Here is an 18315-nt window from a genome sequence, read left to right as displayed (position 1 = left end):
TATCCCAATATTAACTATTAGATATTAATTATTACTGTTATCGTAATAATAGTAAAACATATTTATAAAAATATTGAAACCTAGGGTTTATTTGAATTTTTAACGCGCTTATCGCTACTACATGTCCAAAATGGCGACAACTTCCTTCTTACGTTAGTTGCAAAAACCTACAAAATTTTATGTACTGCTCTAAACACCAAATTTGAACAACGGTCTCTCAAACATACCCATAACATCGGTCATGCCTGTTTTTAATTACAGTTTAATGTCAAAGCCTTTACGTTCGTGTTTCCAATCCCTTTTAAATCCCACCCATTAGAATTAAACTTTGGCAGTCGTTTACATAATGGTAATGATTATAGCAGGAATTTAATGTTATGTTAGGAATAATGTTTACGTTCTGGCATGGAGAAGGCATGGGGAGTCTAGATATTCAAAATGATGTGATGATATGTAAAATGTAGGTAGATATTATAACTTTGACTTTGCGGATGAACATCTCAGTCCCCCCCATGACCATGAAGGCTGAAAAGTCTTCGAAACGTCGGGAGAAAACTAAACAATATTAAAACCGCGATAAAATCCGAAAAATAGTTGAATTTTAATAAATATTTAAAATCAATATTGAACCTCTTTTTGAATTGTTTTTTATTGTAAAGCATAATTTTAGGATTAGGTGCGCTCGCAGCTCCAGCCATGTGAAACGCAATTTTCAAAACAAACGTACCAATGTATACTTCTTTAGGACATGAAATAGCAAATCTTAAGCTTGGACATCTATCATGTAGATGGAAGAGCTGTCAGGCGTCAATCGTATCGAACCTTTGAATAAGTAAAGGGTAGGTCAAAAGTACCTTGAACATGCTGGACTGCATGAGGAGATTGATGTAAGTAAAAGAAGAGAGACAAGTGTACCTGAATCGGGCAATTTATAAACTCTGCCTACCCCTATAACGGGATTAAAGCGTGTTTTATGTATGTATTTTCTATCAGTGTGCTAAGTGATTTCTTCGTTTACAAACATCCAAATTACTTAATAAACTTTTGCTGATATGTAAGATAATAATATTAATGGTCCTTCGACCCCGATCTATAATTCAATTATTAATAATTGAACTGTTGAAATACTATAACTTCCAGGAATTGCGAACATTCGATATTGACATTTGATTAAGTGTTCCAAATCACTTACAAGAAAATAGCATTATCCTTATTTGACCCCTAAAATAAGGGTCAGATAATAAGATTAGTTTGTTAAGGAGCTGTGACGAATAGTAAAAATATTGAAAAGAAGCCGAAAACATCTTTAAATAAATAAACAGACTGTAAATTTTATAAGCAGCAAAAATTTTATTGTAAAGACATATTAACTCACCTACAACTTTGTTATTTATTTTTAATTTTTATATGGGAACGGCTAAGGTGCCCCACTGTACCTGATGGTAAGTGGAGTAGGATCCAATAAAATGTCAACTGATGATAGATGATTACCCCTCGATAGTAGACACAATTATGCCTGCCTGTTGAACCGGGTATACACAGGCTGATCTCGAAACACGATAAACTTACGTGGGCCACTATGACGGGTTTTAACAGCTTCGTGTACGGTGGTCGCTATCCGGGCGGATATAAAATATATCCTACCACCAGCACATTTATTCTTAAGTTTAAATCACGTAACACTTAAACATATTCGAGTGAACTATCTCAAATACTGCTCACAGGTTAGTCATTGTTATACTATCAAGCGAGCACGCTTTTATGAATCAATAATAACTCGAATCAATATTAAGTTGCATCATTGTTTTGAAGTACATTTAGAGACGTTAGTGTAAACGATTAGTGACGTGTTAATAATCAATAAAGTGACGCCCTCTATCGATAAACAGGATATACCTTCGTATCTTATCTGGAGCATCGACTATTTTTACGATTATTCTTTTTGGGACAACTGCGTAGATAACCTGTTTGTTCAAACCAAGTTATCTTTTTTTTTAATCAAGCAAGTCATATAATATGGGTATATTTTGTGAAATTAGTTTGTTCAAACCCGTTGATAGTGCGTTTGTACCTGGAGAAACAGTAGCGGGAGTCATCAAATACGCCGTGGAAAAAGATACCACAATAACCAAAATAATCGTATCATTCAAAGGCGGTGGATATTTAAGGGTAACAGACCGTCGGAGGAAAAGAAAAAATCGAAGGTTTGCATTTAAAAATAATGAAAAGTACGTTGACGTCGATCATGTTTTGCAAGAAGATATCAGAGGTTTTATATTAACTCCCGAAGAATATGAAGCAAATTTTAAGTTTCGAATACCAAAAGATGTACCAGCATCGTTTACCTATGAAGATAGATATTCCTCATATAACATTTGTTGTTATATATCATACTATGTACGCATAAAGTTTGAGAGGCCAGGTATTTTCAAGTTCGATAAGCATTTTCGAAAGAAGATCCATGTGGTATCAGGACTGAGGCGGCGATTACCGATCACACCATGTGTCTATGGCGAGCAGAAGGAACTATTCAAACCTTTTACAAGTAGGAATCACATCGTAGACATAAAAGCAGTAGTAGAGAAATGTGTCATCCAACCTGGTGGAAAAATTGAACTGAATTATGAAGTATTTAACAATACGAATATCATAGTTAAGTCAGTGGAAACAAAGCTAGAAGAAATACATACATTTCAACCCTTGGCACACAGTAATGTCAAGGTTGCTAAGGATGTGCCATTTACAGAGACTAAAACCAACCAAATTAAGAGCGGAGAGAGGCAATACATGCTCATAACGATGAATATACCACCAAAGTTAGCTTCTATAGAGAATACGACAATCGTATCTAGAGGATACTTCGTGAAGATCATAGTGGAATTACCGACACCACACTTTAACGCTGTTTTAAAAATTCCGGTACAAATTGGTGACGAGCATATTGTTGCTCCTGTATATTCTGATCCACCTCCTACATATTGGGAGGCTATGGGGGAACAAGACGAAAATGGTGAAGATGATTGAATAGTTTGAGTATTATAACAAAAGCACGTTTACGAAAATTTTCCGATTTTCACAGTAAGCACAGAAACCGCTGAACAGATTTGGAAGAAATTTAGCACACATCCCATGTCCTGGGTTACCACATACTCTGCTTGTCATGCCAGAAAAGTCACAGTAGGAATTTTATTAAGGAAACATCTTTCGTGCGGCCAAATCGTGAACAACTAGTTAAATATGAGAGTTATGGTGTATACAAATGATAAATTTAGATGGCGATAATAAAAAACATGAGATAATGCACCGTCCACTAAGAAAATACGAGATAAGAAAAAGATATATTGTTATGTCATAAGATAATAGTAACATTCAAGAGACCAATGCGGAACGCAGACGACCGTGAATAATAACCTGCCTATATACTTAGTAAAAAGCGGCGATAACCTAGTTGTGTGTGTAACGGACTGCCGAGACGAATGTCCGCAGTTTCCATTCCTAAGAGCACACACCTCTGATATTTCTAAAATGATGTGTGTATTCTTTGTGAATTATCGCTTGCTTTAATGGTGAAGGAAAACATCGTGAGGAAACCTACACACCTGAGAAGTTCTCTAATAGGAATTTTAAGGGTGTGTGAAGTCTATCAATCTGCACTAGACCAGTGTGGTGGACTAAGGCCTAATCCCTCTCAGTAGTAGATGAGATCCGTGTCCAGCAGTGGGACAGTATATAATACAGGGCTGATATTATAATTATATATGAACCTTGTAAGCCGAGAATATGATTTAAAACTGTATACCTGCAAGTGACACTGGTTATTAGCAATTTACGTCTTATTCACACAAGGGAGCCGTTGTGAGAGGGTGTCAACCACAGTTTAGTAACAACGATGTGCTGCGTGTTACGTCACGAATTGTTAGATTTATCTATTGCAAAAGGTTTGACGATAAACATTTCACAGACAAATACAGTCATCGATATATATGTACTACATACTAAATTTGGCGTTCCGAATATTCACTGTGTTCAATTGAATTTAACTGCAATCCATTCAAACTGACTTTAGTATGGTCAATTTTGACAGGTTGTGGTTGTGTATGGAGTGGCGCTCATGATATAAAATCTCGAGTGTAGACCTGGATTTGCATAAAAAATATTAGTCAAATAAATGTAATTATTAGTTGTTCAAGTGAATAAATAGGTTATAACAGTGACGTTTTTGGTTGCCATTTTAGCAGAGAGATTTTGATCAAGTAGTTTATATGGACGTTCGTGTCGATAGAATAAACGACAATGAATACAGTCGTTTGCTTTTACGTAATCATTTCGAACGCCAGTCCTTACACATTTTTTTTTGATTTATAAACAATGACGTAACTTCTGTTTTCATTAGTATGATATAATAATGTTGTTCTTTATTTAAATTGAATTTAAAATACATCCTTAGAAAACGTTCTGAAATTAAAAACTATTTTATATACGTCTTATATTTTATAATTATGCACCGATGAAATGTTGAAGATATTAAATTGTAGGGAATGAAAGGAATTCCCCTCGATATCAGATGTGAAGGTATTTATAAGAAAAGATAAGATTATGATTGTTATCGATTTTATATCTGTGCCTTGTGAGTTTATGACGCATTACAATATCACAATATTTCGTCATCTATTTTAACAGAATTTTAGTAGCAATTCAAATAAAATGAAATACTTTAGTCGGTTAAGGTACATGATAATATACTAATTAGTATAATTTATGAGTTACATATAGAACTAAGGAGATTTAGTATTTTCTTAAAATTCAAAAGCAAAGACAGTCATTAAAAAATAGCTCGGACTGGCAGCTAACAGGAGGAAAAAAAAAATTTTATTACCTTATTTTGAATAAACTCAAGGACACGTCGCGATTCTCACCAGTGAGGACGATGTGGGCCCTAACCTAGCTAAACTACTTATTACATATTATTTAACTTTCTAGCAAATTCAAATTTAGAAAACAAAACGCACGACGTTGTCATATTTTATAATTATTAATTTGCTATAAAAAGAGAGCACTCAAATAAAAACAAATATTAAATTAGTAAAATCAATTTGTATTTTTTTCAATAATACACGTTGTGCCTTAAGCCACTTATCATTCGTTTACATCTGATTGAGTTATTTTATTTTAAATACATTTGTTTTACTTTACTCTCATATATCGTGATGATCTCGTGGTCCTCCTGCTGCCATCTGTTATTAGAACAGTTGAGACTTGACATTTTTAAACCAATCTTCATTCTTTAACTTTTTCTTCTTCATTCATCACTTCCCAATATGACGGAGGAGGGTCATCCTCTGGACTTTCTTCTCTCTCTAACTTCTCTCCAATCACAATAGGTATTTCTACTGAAGCGTTCAAATGAGGCAACGGCAGTCTTATAGTTACTCTTAATTTAAACTCTACCTTTATAACCTTCGTATTGATAGAGACCATATCTGGTAATGTTGCTATTTCTTGTCTCAAGTTTGCTACAGCATCATTCGGAATACTTGTGCTCTTTACTGTACTTTGTTTTAGTATTTTGTCACAAACATTTGTTCGTCCACAATTCGCCGTGTATGTTATGCGCTGTATGAGCTCTGATTTTATGTCGGTTATTGTAACACTCGTGTCATTTGTTACGACTAGATCTAACTGAGCCTTGTCTTCAGGAGTCAAAGAAGTCTTATCAATGTTTACCTTTAGATTTACAACGTGTATTCTTTTTGAAAACGGTTTGGTTAGGGTCTTCTCTACTCCAAAAACTAGTGGCCCTTCCGCTTCACCGTTAATGCAGCTGCGAACTGGGAACTCAGTAAAAAATCGCTTATCGATTTTGAAAATCCCGGGCCTTTTGAATTTAAGGCGTAACATGTGTGATACATTCCCATGGTAACCTTTGAAACTTGGCGGTATACCCAATGGTAAAAAGAATTCAAACGGGATTTCGTATGATCCCACTGGAATAATTTGAACTTCATCACTGTTCTTTTCAATTACGTTAATGGATGTCTTGTAGTATTCTTCCTTGCCAGTATAATACACTGTTCTTCTTTTCTTATTAACAGTTTTACTCTCTGACCATCTGCAGTACCCTTTACCAATTAATGATAACATTACACAATTGACTTCTAAGGGCTGATCAAGAGCGTATTTGACCACTCCATTGACCGATTGTCCAGGACTATGACCACCTTTGGGCTTATTAATTAATATTTGGCACGACACTCCCATATTGTATGTCTGTTCACTCACTAGTTGGTTATGAAGACTAGTGATGCGGTGCCGTATTTTTATTTTTATTATCGCAGTGTGGTCTGATAATTAAGATAAGGCTCGTGTATCCGTTTTCAAATAGGTCGGCATGAATGTATCGACTGGCTGGATAATCATTTCTCGTGAGTCGACACTCCTAGACCTTTGTTTACCATCAATCAGGCGTAGTGGGGTCATTGCTGCCGTGCTAGTATCAAAAAGGTTCTTTATCGTTTCTTTTTATCAGAATAATATTCTTACAAGAATAGCATAATTTATGACATATCCTTGGTTATCGAATTATGTATAATTGAAACGAAAGAATTTAAGTTTTGGACAATTCATTCATTTTTTTAAACTCTAAAATGAATATATTATATTTATATATTTTAAAAATTATAAGAAATTCAAGAATTTGCCTTCACTCTTTGTCTTCGAAAGTATAGTGTAATATTTTGAAAATAATTGGGTACATTAAGTGCCTCCAATTTTTTAAAATTCATTTCTAATCTTTTATATCAAGTCTCTAATATTTTTTATGAAAAACTGGATGATACAATTCATCTCTTTCATCTCATTCTCCATGCGAGTTAGACTTGCACTGAACAGGGTTTATCAATAAAATACCACTTATCTTTGAAGGAATTTGTTATTAAAACATCAGGAAAAGGCAAATTAATGCCGTCATATAAATAAAAAGAGAAATTAATCGATAAAGGTCTTATCATCTTATCAAAGCCGGCATAGAGATAATGAACAAATACATAATATAACTGTCATTCCATGCGAAGATTTTGTGGCTGAATAGACACAAAATGGGTGTTTCGTGCCAAATATCAATTAATAAGGCAAAAGCCGGTCACAAGCCTGGCCAGCAGGTCACTGGAGTGGTCAAATATGCTGTAGATCAGCCTTTAGAAGTCAAAAGTGTAGTGCTATCGCTGATCGGTAAAGGACGCTGCAAATGGGTAGAGACAAGAAGTATCGGCAAGACAATGCAAACCGTGAGTTTTAGTGGTTATGAAGAATATATCATGGCAGTTTTGAACGTGATTGCGAAGAATAATGATGAAGTGGTCACAATTCCTGTGGGGTCTTACGAGTTTCCCTTCGAATTCTTTCTACCACAGAATATACCACCGAATTATAAGGATGATGTTGGGCATATTTGTTATAAATTATCTTTAAAATTCGAAAGACCTGGCATATTCCGTTTCGACAAGAAGTTTACTGCTGATGTTCCAGTTAGCAGCAACATAGCCGGTGAATGGGAAGAACCACAAGTTTTTGTTTTAGAAAAGATCTTAACCAAACCATTTTCAAAAAGGAAGCACGTTGTAAATGTCAAAATAGATATTGATAAAACTTCTTATACTCCCGGGGGAAAGGCAAACCTGTCTCTAATAGTAACAAATGATACAAACGTAACTATAGCTGGTATTAAGATAGAGCTGATAAGGCGTATAACTTATACAGCAGATTGTGGATATACGAAGTCTTTTGAAACATTACTAAGAGAAAGTACAGTAAAAAGCACAAGTATTCCAAAGGATGCTATTGTAAACTTGAAACAAGAGATATCAACTCTACCAGACATGATCTCTATCAATTCAAGGGTAATCAAAATAGAGTTTCTGTTAAAAGTAACAGCAAGACTCCCGATGCCTCACTTGAACGCGTCAGTGGAAATACCTATTGTGATTGGAGAGAAGTTAGAAGAAAGTTTAGAAGTCGAACCTCCTCCGTCATATTGGGAAGTGATGAGTGAAGAAGATAAAGTTAAAGAATGAAGAAAGTGTTATAGAAGTGTCAGTTTATTAAAACTAAGACTATTGATTCAGTAACGGTCGCAGTGCATCTCTGACCGCGTTAATGAACCGGTTGCTGTAACTAAATATATTGCAATAAAAATATTTTAATTTTAACAATCATTCGTTTTGTGTTTTCGCCTATGTTTTGTCTCAGTCCCTCTCTTTTGTTGTTCAGAGTCGGATGCGAGCGAGATGTCATATAATGGGTGGGTATATTATATGAATCATTCCTAATAATTTTGTTGTACGTTTTGGTTTATGTTTTGTTTGTACACGCTTTTTTTATATTTTATCATCATTTGTGTAATACATTCGTGTCCGTACGCCACCCTGGGTGCTTCCTTCAAAATCAGCGCTGCGGTATCAGACTGCAGCAAGAAGCTGAATGAGGATTCCTATTGGTGGCACAATATGTATAATTTTTTTTATAGTTTTACGTTTTTGTTCTTATTTTGTTACTATATGCACGTTACACTGTTTGTGTGCAATAATAAATCTTTTTTTTTTCTTTTTATTGTAGTTCTTTCTTGTTGTGGTTATCCATAATTTTATAGTGGAATAGTAGTTATCATTGTTTTTTATTTTTTTTTCATTACCAATTAAAAAAAATCAATTAATGCACCGCTTTCTACTGGAATGGATGAGGAAACATTTTCATATTTAGGTGCATTATACAACTAAAGGTAAAAGTAGGTAAAAGGGATGAAAGTAGCCTGTATGTTCATCAAAGACTATTTTCACCTAAATCCATCAGGGCGATGCCTTTAAAACCCTGCGCTTAATGTATTTTTAGAAGCTATTTATTCAAAATATATAATGCATATAGAAAAAACAAATTATACACTATATTTCTACAAAATCTTGCCTTTACTTTGGATGTCAACTCCGGAAATGGGAAACATAAGATTTGTTGTTGGTAATTTGTTTTCAAGACCACTAAAGTATCCAACATTTCGTCATAAAGTGAGCCTCTAATATGGCTACAAAAGTAGCGAGTTGTCCCTAATACCACTATGAAAGTGTCTTCAATAAATATTCGCATAAAGTTTTGTAACTTTTATGAAAGTTTTTGGACGACTGCGACTGTGCATTGTAATTTGTGTAGGAATAAAACAGATGGTAAAAAGAGAATACGCAAGCGCGAGCGCGGTGCATGTCAGCTGTGTGTGCCCGCGTTGGGTGATGTCGAAAACGCAAAATATATTATGTATATGTAAATAATTTAAACCCATGAATATCGTAATTCCGATATTATATTTCTTATTACCGGAGTTGAAATATGGGTAAATTTGTTCCGAAATTCCAGAATTACGAAAATTCGGAATTTTGGTTTGTATTCCCTAATCGAGGGGCAACCTGCCTTCCTGAGAAGTTCTGTATAGGAATTTTAGGGGTGTGAGAAGTCCAATCCGCACTAGGTCATTATGCTGGACTAAGGCCTGATCCCTCTCAGTACAGTATATACATAATACAGCGCTGATATTATTTTTATTATATAATTAGTAAAATAATAGAAGATAGAAGACCGGGACGCGTGGCAATACTGCAATTTAAAAAAAATAAAATAAAGAAAAAGGGCGCGAAGCTGAACCGGCCAACGCGCGTACCACTGCGTCAGCGATGCACTTTTGCTTGCGTTTCGCTTTGTATCGGACGGACGTTCACAATCGTTGCATTTCGCTAGCCATTATGTTCTTTCTTTTTTTGTTTATATGTTAGCTAACTTGATTGAAATTGTTTTTATTGTGATAAAACTTGATTAAATTTGTAAATAAGTTAAGTTATTGTTATAAGTACTAAATAACGTTTAAATTGATTTTCAAACAAATAAATGTTTGTATTTATATATTTTCCTTAAGGAGAGAATACGACTTAAAACTGTATACGTGTAAGTGACACTGGTTATTAGAAATTTACGTCTCATTCACACAAGGGAGCTGTTGTGAGAGGATGTCAATTACAGTTTAGAAACAATGAAGTGCTGAGTGTTATTGTTAGATTTATCTCTTGTAAATCGTGTGTCGATAAACATTTCACAGACAACTACGGTCGTATGCTTTCTACGTTTTTTTTCAACAATTTTCGATTCATAAAAAATGGCGTAACTTCTGTTTTAGTTAATATGGTATAATAAATTGTTCTTTATTTAAGTGGAATTAAAAATATATTTATATCCGTCTTAAATTATTTTGTTTTTACGCTGATGAAATTTTTTAAAATATTAAATTGTAGGGAATGGAAGGAATTCCCCTGGATTTCAGATGTGAAGGTATTTATAAGAAAAGATTATGATTGTTATCGATTTTATATTTCTCTCCCTGAGAGTCTATGACGCATTACAATATCACAATATTACGTCATCTATTATAACAGAATCTTTAATAGCAATGTGAATATAATATTTAAGTAGGTTAAATTAATTAGTATAATTATGAGTTAATAATACAAATAAGGAGATTTAGTATTTTCTTAAAATTAAAAAGCAAAGACAGTCATAAAAAAATGATCGGACTATCAAGTAAAGGGAGGAAAAAAAATTGAAATATGGTATTTTAATAAACTAAAGAACACATCGCGACTCGCGATTCCCACCAGTGAGATCGATTTAGGTCTTAAGTCCTACCTAGCTAACCTATTTAATTTAATTTTCTAGCAAAACAATTTAGAAAAAAAACCTACAACGCTGTCATATTTTATGATTTGCGATAAAAAGAGAGCAGTTATAATAAAACAAATATTTAACCGGTAAACATATTTTACTGGTAAATAATACATGTTGTGTCTTAATTCACTAACTCTTGAATTACATCTGATTGAGTTTTTTCAGTTTAAAATTCATTCGTCTTACTTAAATATTATATGTCGCTATGATCTCGTGGTGCCATCTGTTAATGAGATCGCAATTTTAAAAAAAAACCGTCATTCCTTAACTTTTTCTTCTTCATTCATCACTTCCCAATATGACGGAGGAGGGTCGTCCTCTGGACTTTCTTCTCTCTCTAACTTTTCTCCAATTACAATAGGTATCTCTACTGGAGCGTTCAGATGAGGCAACGGCAGTCTTACAGTTACTCTTAATTTAAACTCTACCTTTATAACTTTCGTATCGATAGAGACCATATCTGGTAATGTTGCTATCTCTTGTCTCAAGTTTGCTACAGCATCATTCGGAATATTTGTGCTCTTTACGGTACACTCTTTTAATATTGTATCACAAACCTTTGTTCGTCCACCATTTGCCGTGTATGTTACGCGCTGTATGAGCTCTGATTTTATGCCAGTTATAGTAATACTCGTGTCATTTGTTACAACTAGATCTAAGTGAGCCTTGTCCTCAGGAGTCAAAAAGGTCTTATCAATATTTACCTTTAGATTTACAACGTGTTTTCTTTTTGAAAACGGTTTGGTTAGGGTCTTCTCTACTCCAAAAACTAACGGTCCCTCCGCTTCACCGTTAATGCAGCTGCGAACCGGGAACTCGGCAATAAATCTCTTGTCGATTTTGAAAATCCCGGGCCTTTTTGAATTTTAGACGCAACATGTGGGATATATACCCATAGTAACTCTTGAAACTTGCTGGTATACCCAATGGCAACAAAAATTCAAAAGGGATTTCGTATGATCCCACTGGAATTATTTGAACTTCATCACTGTTCTTCTCAATAACGTTGATGGATGTCTTGTAGTATTCTTCCTCGCCAGTATAATACACTGTGTGTCTTATCTTATTGATAGTTACACTCTCTGACCACCTGCAGTACCCTTTACCGATTAATGATAAAATTACATAATTGATTTCTAAAGGCTGATCAAGAGCATATTTGACCACGCCATTGACCGATTGTCCAGGACTATGACCGCCCTTGGGTTTATTAATTAATATTTGGCACGACACTCCCATACTGTATGTCTGTTCACTCACAAGTTGGTTATGAACTCTAGTGAAACGGTGTCGTATTTTTATTAGCGCGTTGTGGTGAGTGGTCTGATAATTAAGATAAGGCTTGTCTATCCGTTTTAAAAGCAGGTCGGCATAAATATACCGACTAGCAAAAGATAATCATTTCTCGTGAGTCGACAATCTATCTACCGATCATTCAGACGTAGTGAGGTCGTTTTTCCGTGTCCGTCTTAAAAAGGTTTATTTTATCGACTTATATTTTTTTGAATGTATAAGATAAGTTTTCTTTCAAGAATAGCATAATTTATGACATATTCTTGACTGGTTTATCATATTATATAAATGCTCTAATCACGGATTACGAACGCAATTTAATGTTTGGAGAAATTATGATTTTTTTTTTATAATTTTAAAATGCATGATATAAATATAATTCAAAATAAAAGAAATTCAAGAATTTGCCTTCACCTTATGCCTTCGAAAGTATAGTGTAATATTTTGAAAAGAACTGGGTAGGTACATATATAATAGGCCTCCTATTTTTTAAATTCAATCCTAAAGTTTTATATCAAGTCTTCAAGTTTATTTATGGAAACTTGGATGACACAAACTCCATACGAGTATAACTCGCACTTGACAGGTTTTAGCAATAAAATAAGACTTATATTTTAGGGAATCCGTTATTGATGCACCAGGAAAAGGCAAATTAATGCCGTTATATGAATAAAAAGAGAAATCAATCGATACAGGTCATATCATCTTATTAAAGCCCACATAGAGATAATATGAACAAATACATAATTTAACTTTGTCATTCCTTGCGAAGAATTTGTGGCTGAATAGACACAAATTAGCAGGGTGCTTCGTGCCAAATATCAATTAACAAGCCAAAAGCCGGTCACAAGCCTGGTCAGCAGGTCACTGGAGTGCTGTAGATCAACCCCTAAAAGGCGAGAGTGTAGTGTTATCGCTGACCGATAAAGGACTGTGCAAATGGGCAGAGACAAGAAGAATCGGCAAAATATTGTAAACCGTGAGTTATAGTGGTTATGAAGAATACATCATGGTATTCTTGAACCTGATTGAGAAGAACAACGATGAAGTGGTCACAATTCCTGTCGGGTCTTACGAGTTTACCTTCGAATTATTTCTACCACAGAATATACTACCAAGTTATAAAGGTCATGTTGGGCATATCTCTTATAAATTGACATTGAAACTGAAGTTCCACTTAGCAGCAGCATAGCCGGTGAATGGGAAGAACCACAAGTTTTTGTTTTAGAGAAGACCTTAACCAAACCATTTTCAGAAAGAAAGCACGTTGTGTGATGTCAAAATAGATTGATAAGACGTCTTGTACTCCTGAGGAAAAGGCACGCTTGTCTCTAATCGTAACAAATGATACAAATGTAACTATAGCTGGTATTAAGATAGAGCTGGTAAGGCGTATAACTTATACAGCAGATTGTGGATATATGAAGTCTTCTGAAACATTACTAAGAGAAAGTATAGTACAGAGCACAAGTATTCCAAAGGATGCTATAGTAAACTTGAAACAAGAGATATCAACACCACCAGACATGGTCTCTATCAATTCAAGGGTAATCAAAGTAGAGTTTCTGTTAAAAGTAATAGCAAGACTCCCGATGCCTCACTTGAACGCGTCAGTGGAAATACCTATTGTAATTGGAGAGAAGTTAGAAGAAAGTCTAGAAGTCGAACCTCCTCCGTCATATTGGGAAGTGATGAGTGAAGAAGAAAAAGTTAAAGAATGAAGAAAGTGTTTTAGAAGTGTCAGCTTTTAAAACTAAGATGATTGATTCAGTGACGGATGTAGTGCATCTCTGACCGCGTTAATGAACCGGTTGTTGTAACTAAATCAGTGTGAAGTCAAATATATTGTAATAAAAATATTTTTATTTTTACAATCCTTAGGTTTTGTTTTCAGTATAAATTATAAAAAAAATCAATCAAACCACCGCTTACTACTTGGATTGGATGAGGAAACACTTTCATATTTCGGCGCATTACAGTACTGAAGATAAAAGTAGATAAAAGATACGAAAGTCGCCTATATGTTTATCCAAGACTATTTTCACCTTGAACCAAAGCGATACCACTAGCAAAACGGCGCACAAACCGTATTTTTAGAGGCTATTTATTCAATATAGTATTTCATTTCGAATCAATAGCCTCTAAAAATATAGAAATAAAACACATATTTCTAAAAAATCTTATCTTTATTTCGGTTGTTTAAAACTTTTATAGCGTGTATATTGTTTCATTAATTTCATAATGAAAAAGCCACTAATATTGTTGATGCCGTGCGAAATCCTAAATTGCAAATTGTAATATTATGAACACTTTTCAATAGACAATTTAATAAGGATCATTTTCGCAGTAACATTTTCAAAATAACCTAAAATGCTTTTTAGTGTTCTTATTCCTAAATCTTAGCATATTCTGGCCCTTAACTCGTGCGCCGTAAAGGTCAAGTTCAAGGCCGTTTTGCTAAGGGTAGAGTAAGCAGGTTATGAGAATACTTATCTCAAAGATTTAAACGTTTTTACAAACCTATCCCCTTATTAATAAACGTTTTTTATTATTGTTGTATCTCAATATTAGCCAATCACAACGGCCCTATATCTACGCACTGCGAAGGCTGCCATGCAGTCAGCACTGAGAAACAGACTTGTTATCACAGCTTTACTACATCCTAGTCCAAAAACGTCTATGAATAAGGAGGTTAATATTTATACTAATAGCATAGTAGTAAAGAAATTTCTCATCATACTAGCCTGATCATAATAGGATAGTATGCAGGAAATACTTTAATCTAAATATAATTGAAAAATGATTTCTTAAATAAAATAAATAAAAAAGGCCTTTTACTTCACGACATGATTTACTATTATTTGTTTACGAAAATGTTAGACATTAACTATAATAAATGTTAGTCAACTAATTATCGGATATTGTCGCGGTTTTTATATTATCATTTGTTCTTTTAATGGCCATGGGACTAAGGTGTTGGTCATCCGAAAAGTCTACGTTACAATATATACCTACATTTAACAATTTTTGTTTCTTTGAACGCGCTAATCTCGGGAGCTACTGGTTCAATTTAAACAATAATTTTAGTGTTGGATAAACCATTTATCGAGGAAGACTGTAAGCTATATAACATCATGATATGACCAATAGAAGCGGAGCAACAATGAAAAATGATGTAAAAATGGGGCTAAATTATTCCTTTTGAGAGTTTCCGTTGCGTGCGCTGTGTAAATGATTAAAGTTACGCAACAATCATGTACGACAGAATTGTTCCTCTTAAAACGTTCCAACAATATATTATAAAACAAAGTCCCCGCCACCTCTGTCTGCCTGTTTGAACGGGATAAACTTAAAAACTACCGAATTTAGTATGGAGATAGCTTGAGACCCTGGGAAGGACATAGGCTACTTTCAAACCCGGGAAAATATATAGTGGAACTTTTATCCCCGAAAAAGCCTTTCACGCGGGCGAAGCCACGAGCAAAAGATAGTAAAAAATAAAATAAAAAATATTTTTTATAAATAAAAATAGTTTTTATTATTTTATCAACTATTTACATAATATTAAACTTATATGCTATTGTAAATACAATATTAAAAATTCAAAATGATTACCATTTTATTTTACGGCTCAAATAAATAAATTTCATAATCTATCTATCTATACTTATAATAAATCTGTAGAGAGGTCAATTCTGTATTTGAAATATATTTCCAAAATAATAATAAATAAATAACTGTCAGGGGGTGATTAGCGATCGATACTGATGCCAAAAATGCAATTAGTAAATTTTTTGTCTGTCTGTCTGTCTGTATAACCGTTATAGAAACAAAAACTACTCGACGGATTTTAACGAAACTTGGTACAATTATTTTTCATACTCCTGAGCTAGTTATAGTATACTTTTCATCACGCTACAATTTATAGGAGCAGAGCAGTGAAGGGAAATGTTGGGAAAACGGGAGAAGTTACTCCATTTCTTAAGCTTCCGTCGCGTGTGCAACCTTATTGGTTAAAGCTACACAGAAATAATGTATGATGGAAATGTTCTCTTTAAAATTATATAAAAAAACATCCTACGACAGCATATGTCTATCTTTTATGGTTGACTCACAATAACACGTGTAACTCTCGATCAACAGCTATGCTATATAAAATACCGAAATCGTCATAGGTTTGCCTATAATATTGGAGGAGTTCCTTCGATTTCACCAGGATCCTATCATCAGACCCTGATCGGACAATCGGATCACCTGCATACCACCATACATTAAAAAAAACATCCCGACAAATTGAGCACCTCCTGCATTTTTGAAGTCCGAAATCCACGCGGGCGAAGCTGCGGGCGAAAGCTAGTCACATATAAACCTATCGCCACATTCTAGATCCGTGTGATAAGAATATATATTTATTATCGCAAATTAAATAAAAGTGTGTATTGAATCCTTTAAATTATTTATCAATATTTTCAGCTATTATAATTAATTTAATAATGAACATTTATGATCGTTATTATTTTGAAGTATAAACGAATATTTACACTCTATACTTACATTCGCCTGATGGTAAGCAATACAATCGCCCATCAACAATAGAAACACCATCCAACCCGAATTACAAAGTATTGTTTGGCATTTTACTGCGTTCGCCATCCTGAGACATGAGATATTAAGTCCTATTATGTCCAGTTACACTGGCTACAAAGTTTATTTCCCTTTCTCGTCTTCACACATCACTTGCCAATACGAAGGAGGTTCATCACCAAGGTATTCATCACTCTTATCAATGATTAAAACAGGCACTTCCGTAGAAGCGTTGATGTGGGGCATCGGCAGCCTTAACGTAACCCTTAGCTTAAATTCTACTTTGAGTATTCTTGAATTTCGCACAGTATATATAACTGATGACACCGGCATTTCTTGAGTCAAGTTCACAATAGATTTGCCTGGTATACTCGTGCTTTGTATTATACTACTTTGTATTACGGAATCGTCATATTCTTTTTGTCCACAATCCGCTGTGTAAGTTATATTTCGCAAGATTTCAGACTTTATAGCTGTTATAGTAACATTTGAGTTATTTGTTACGACTATATCCAAGTGAGCTGTTTCGCCTGGAGTCAGAGTAGTTTTAGCTATCATCACCTTCAAATTAATGAGGGGCTTCTTTCTTGAGAATAGTTTGGTAAGTTTTTTTTCCAGTCCAAATACTAGTGGTGTTTCAGGTTCACTCTCCATCCAGGTGCGAATTGGTATCTCAGCACTGAATTTCTTGTTGGATTGAAAAAGGCCTGGTCTTTTGAACTTTAGTAGTAATTTGTACGATATTGTTGCAGTGTGATTTTGAAAGGTTGGTGGTATGTTTTTAGGAAAACAGAATTCGAATTGGACCTCGTACGATCCCGCAGGAATTGTGACCACTCCTCCAGTCTTCTTAACAACGTTCATGGACTCTTTGAAAAATCTTTCAGTACCGTAGTACGTTTTCGATTCTGATTTATCGCCGTTCGATTCTGTTTCGGTCCAACTGCATTCTCCTTCACCAACTAGTGATAGAACTACACTGTAGACTTCTAAGGGATGATTCAGAGCATATTTAATGACTCCATTGACTGGCTGGCCGGGCCTGTGGTAGCTGGTTGGTTTATTAATTAATATTTGACACGAAACAACCATATTGAATGAGTGTTCTTTTGACACGTTATGAGAAACAACCAAAAGCAGTTATGTTTACCAGTATTTATATATCTAATCTATACTGTGATAAGCAAGAAAAGTCCCTTGTTGTTTGGTTTACGTATATGCGTTTAAATGTGTCATTAATCTAGGTTGAAAACCGCAAAATACAGGAATATTTGGTATTATCTGTATCGATTTAGAGATAATAAAATCTTTTTTTTGGTACTGTATAGAATGTATTTATTTAAATAATAGATGAGGGTATAATTAAATTATTTTTTAATATTTCTGAGATCGGTTAGGTACATGTATGTCTTATATAATAATTTGCTTCTAGAGCGTGTAAATATTATTAAGAAGTTGATGCTTAGTGAGAATTCAGTAATAAGTTCGTAACAAGTAATAAATTTCTATAATAATAGAGTAAGTACACAGAACTATAAACTTTAATAAATAGTGAATTAAACAGACCGTAAAACTGTAAATTATAAATTTAAATAAAAATATAAATTATTACTACTACTCCTATTTGAATCTCAACTTACTTCTTACTAATATTAGAAATGCATAAGTTTGTAAAAATGTTTGGAT

At 34.1% G+C, this 18315-nt stretch overlaps 2 protein-coding genes across 2 annotated transcripts in view; both read right to left on the bottom strand.

Annotated features, from left to right (window-relative positions):
• Window positions 1-18315, bottom strand: part of LOC115450010 (gamma-aminobutyric acid type B receptor subunit 2) — a 129233-nt gene that overhangs the window by 93273 nt on the left and 17645 nt on the right. The gene's annotated exons all lie outside the window — the stretch shown is intronic.
• On the bottom strand, window positions 16523-17770 carry LOC119190424 (arrestin domain-containing protein 17-like). Its single transcript, XM_037442370.1, has one exon. The coding sequence runs from the start codon at window positions 17719-17721 to the stop codon at window positions 16753-16755; it is 969 nt and encodes a 322-aa protein (XP_037298267.1). The 5' UTR covers window positions 17722-17770; the 3' UTR covers window positions 16523-16752.

Source organism: Manduca sexta, chromosome 24 (genome assembly GCF_014839805.1).
Source record: "Manduca sexta isolate Smith_Timp_Sample1 chromosome 24, JHU_Msex_v1.0, whole genome shotgun sequence".
Taxonomy (NCBI): domain Eukaryota; kingdom Metazoa; phylum Arthropoda; class Insecta; order Lepidoptera; family Sphingidae; genus Manduca; species Manduca sexta.
This window is presented reverse-complemented; position numbering and strand designations above follow the sequence as displayed.

Excerpts from the sequence above, each read along its gene's own strand:
- LOC119190424 (XM_037442370.1), bottom strand. The coding sequence starts at position 17,721 with ATGGTTGTTTCGTGTCAAATATTAATTAATAAACCAACCAGCTACCAC.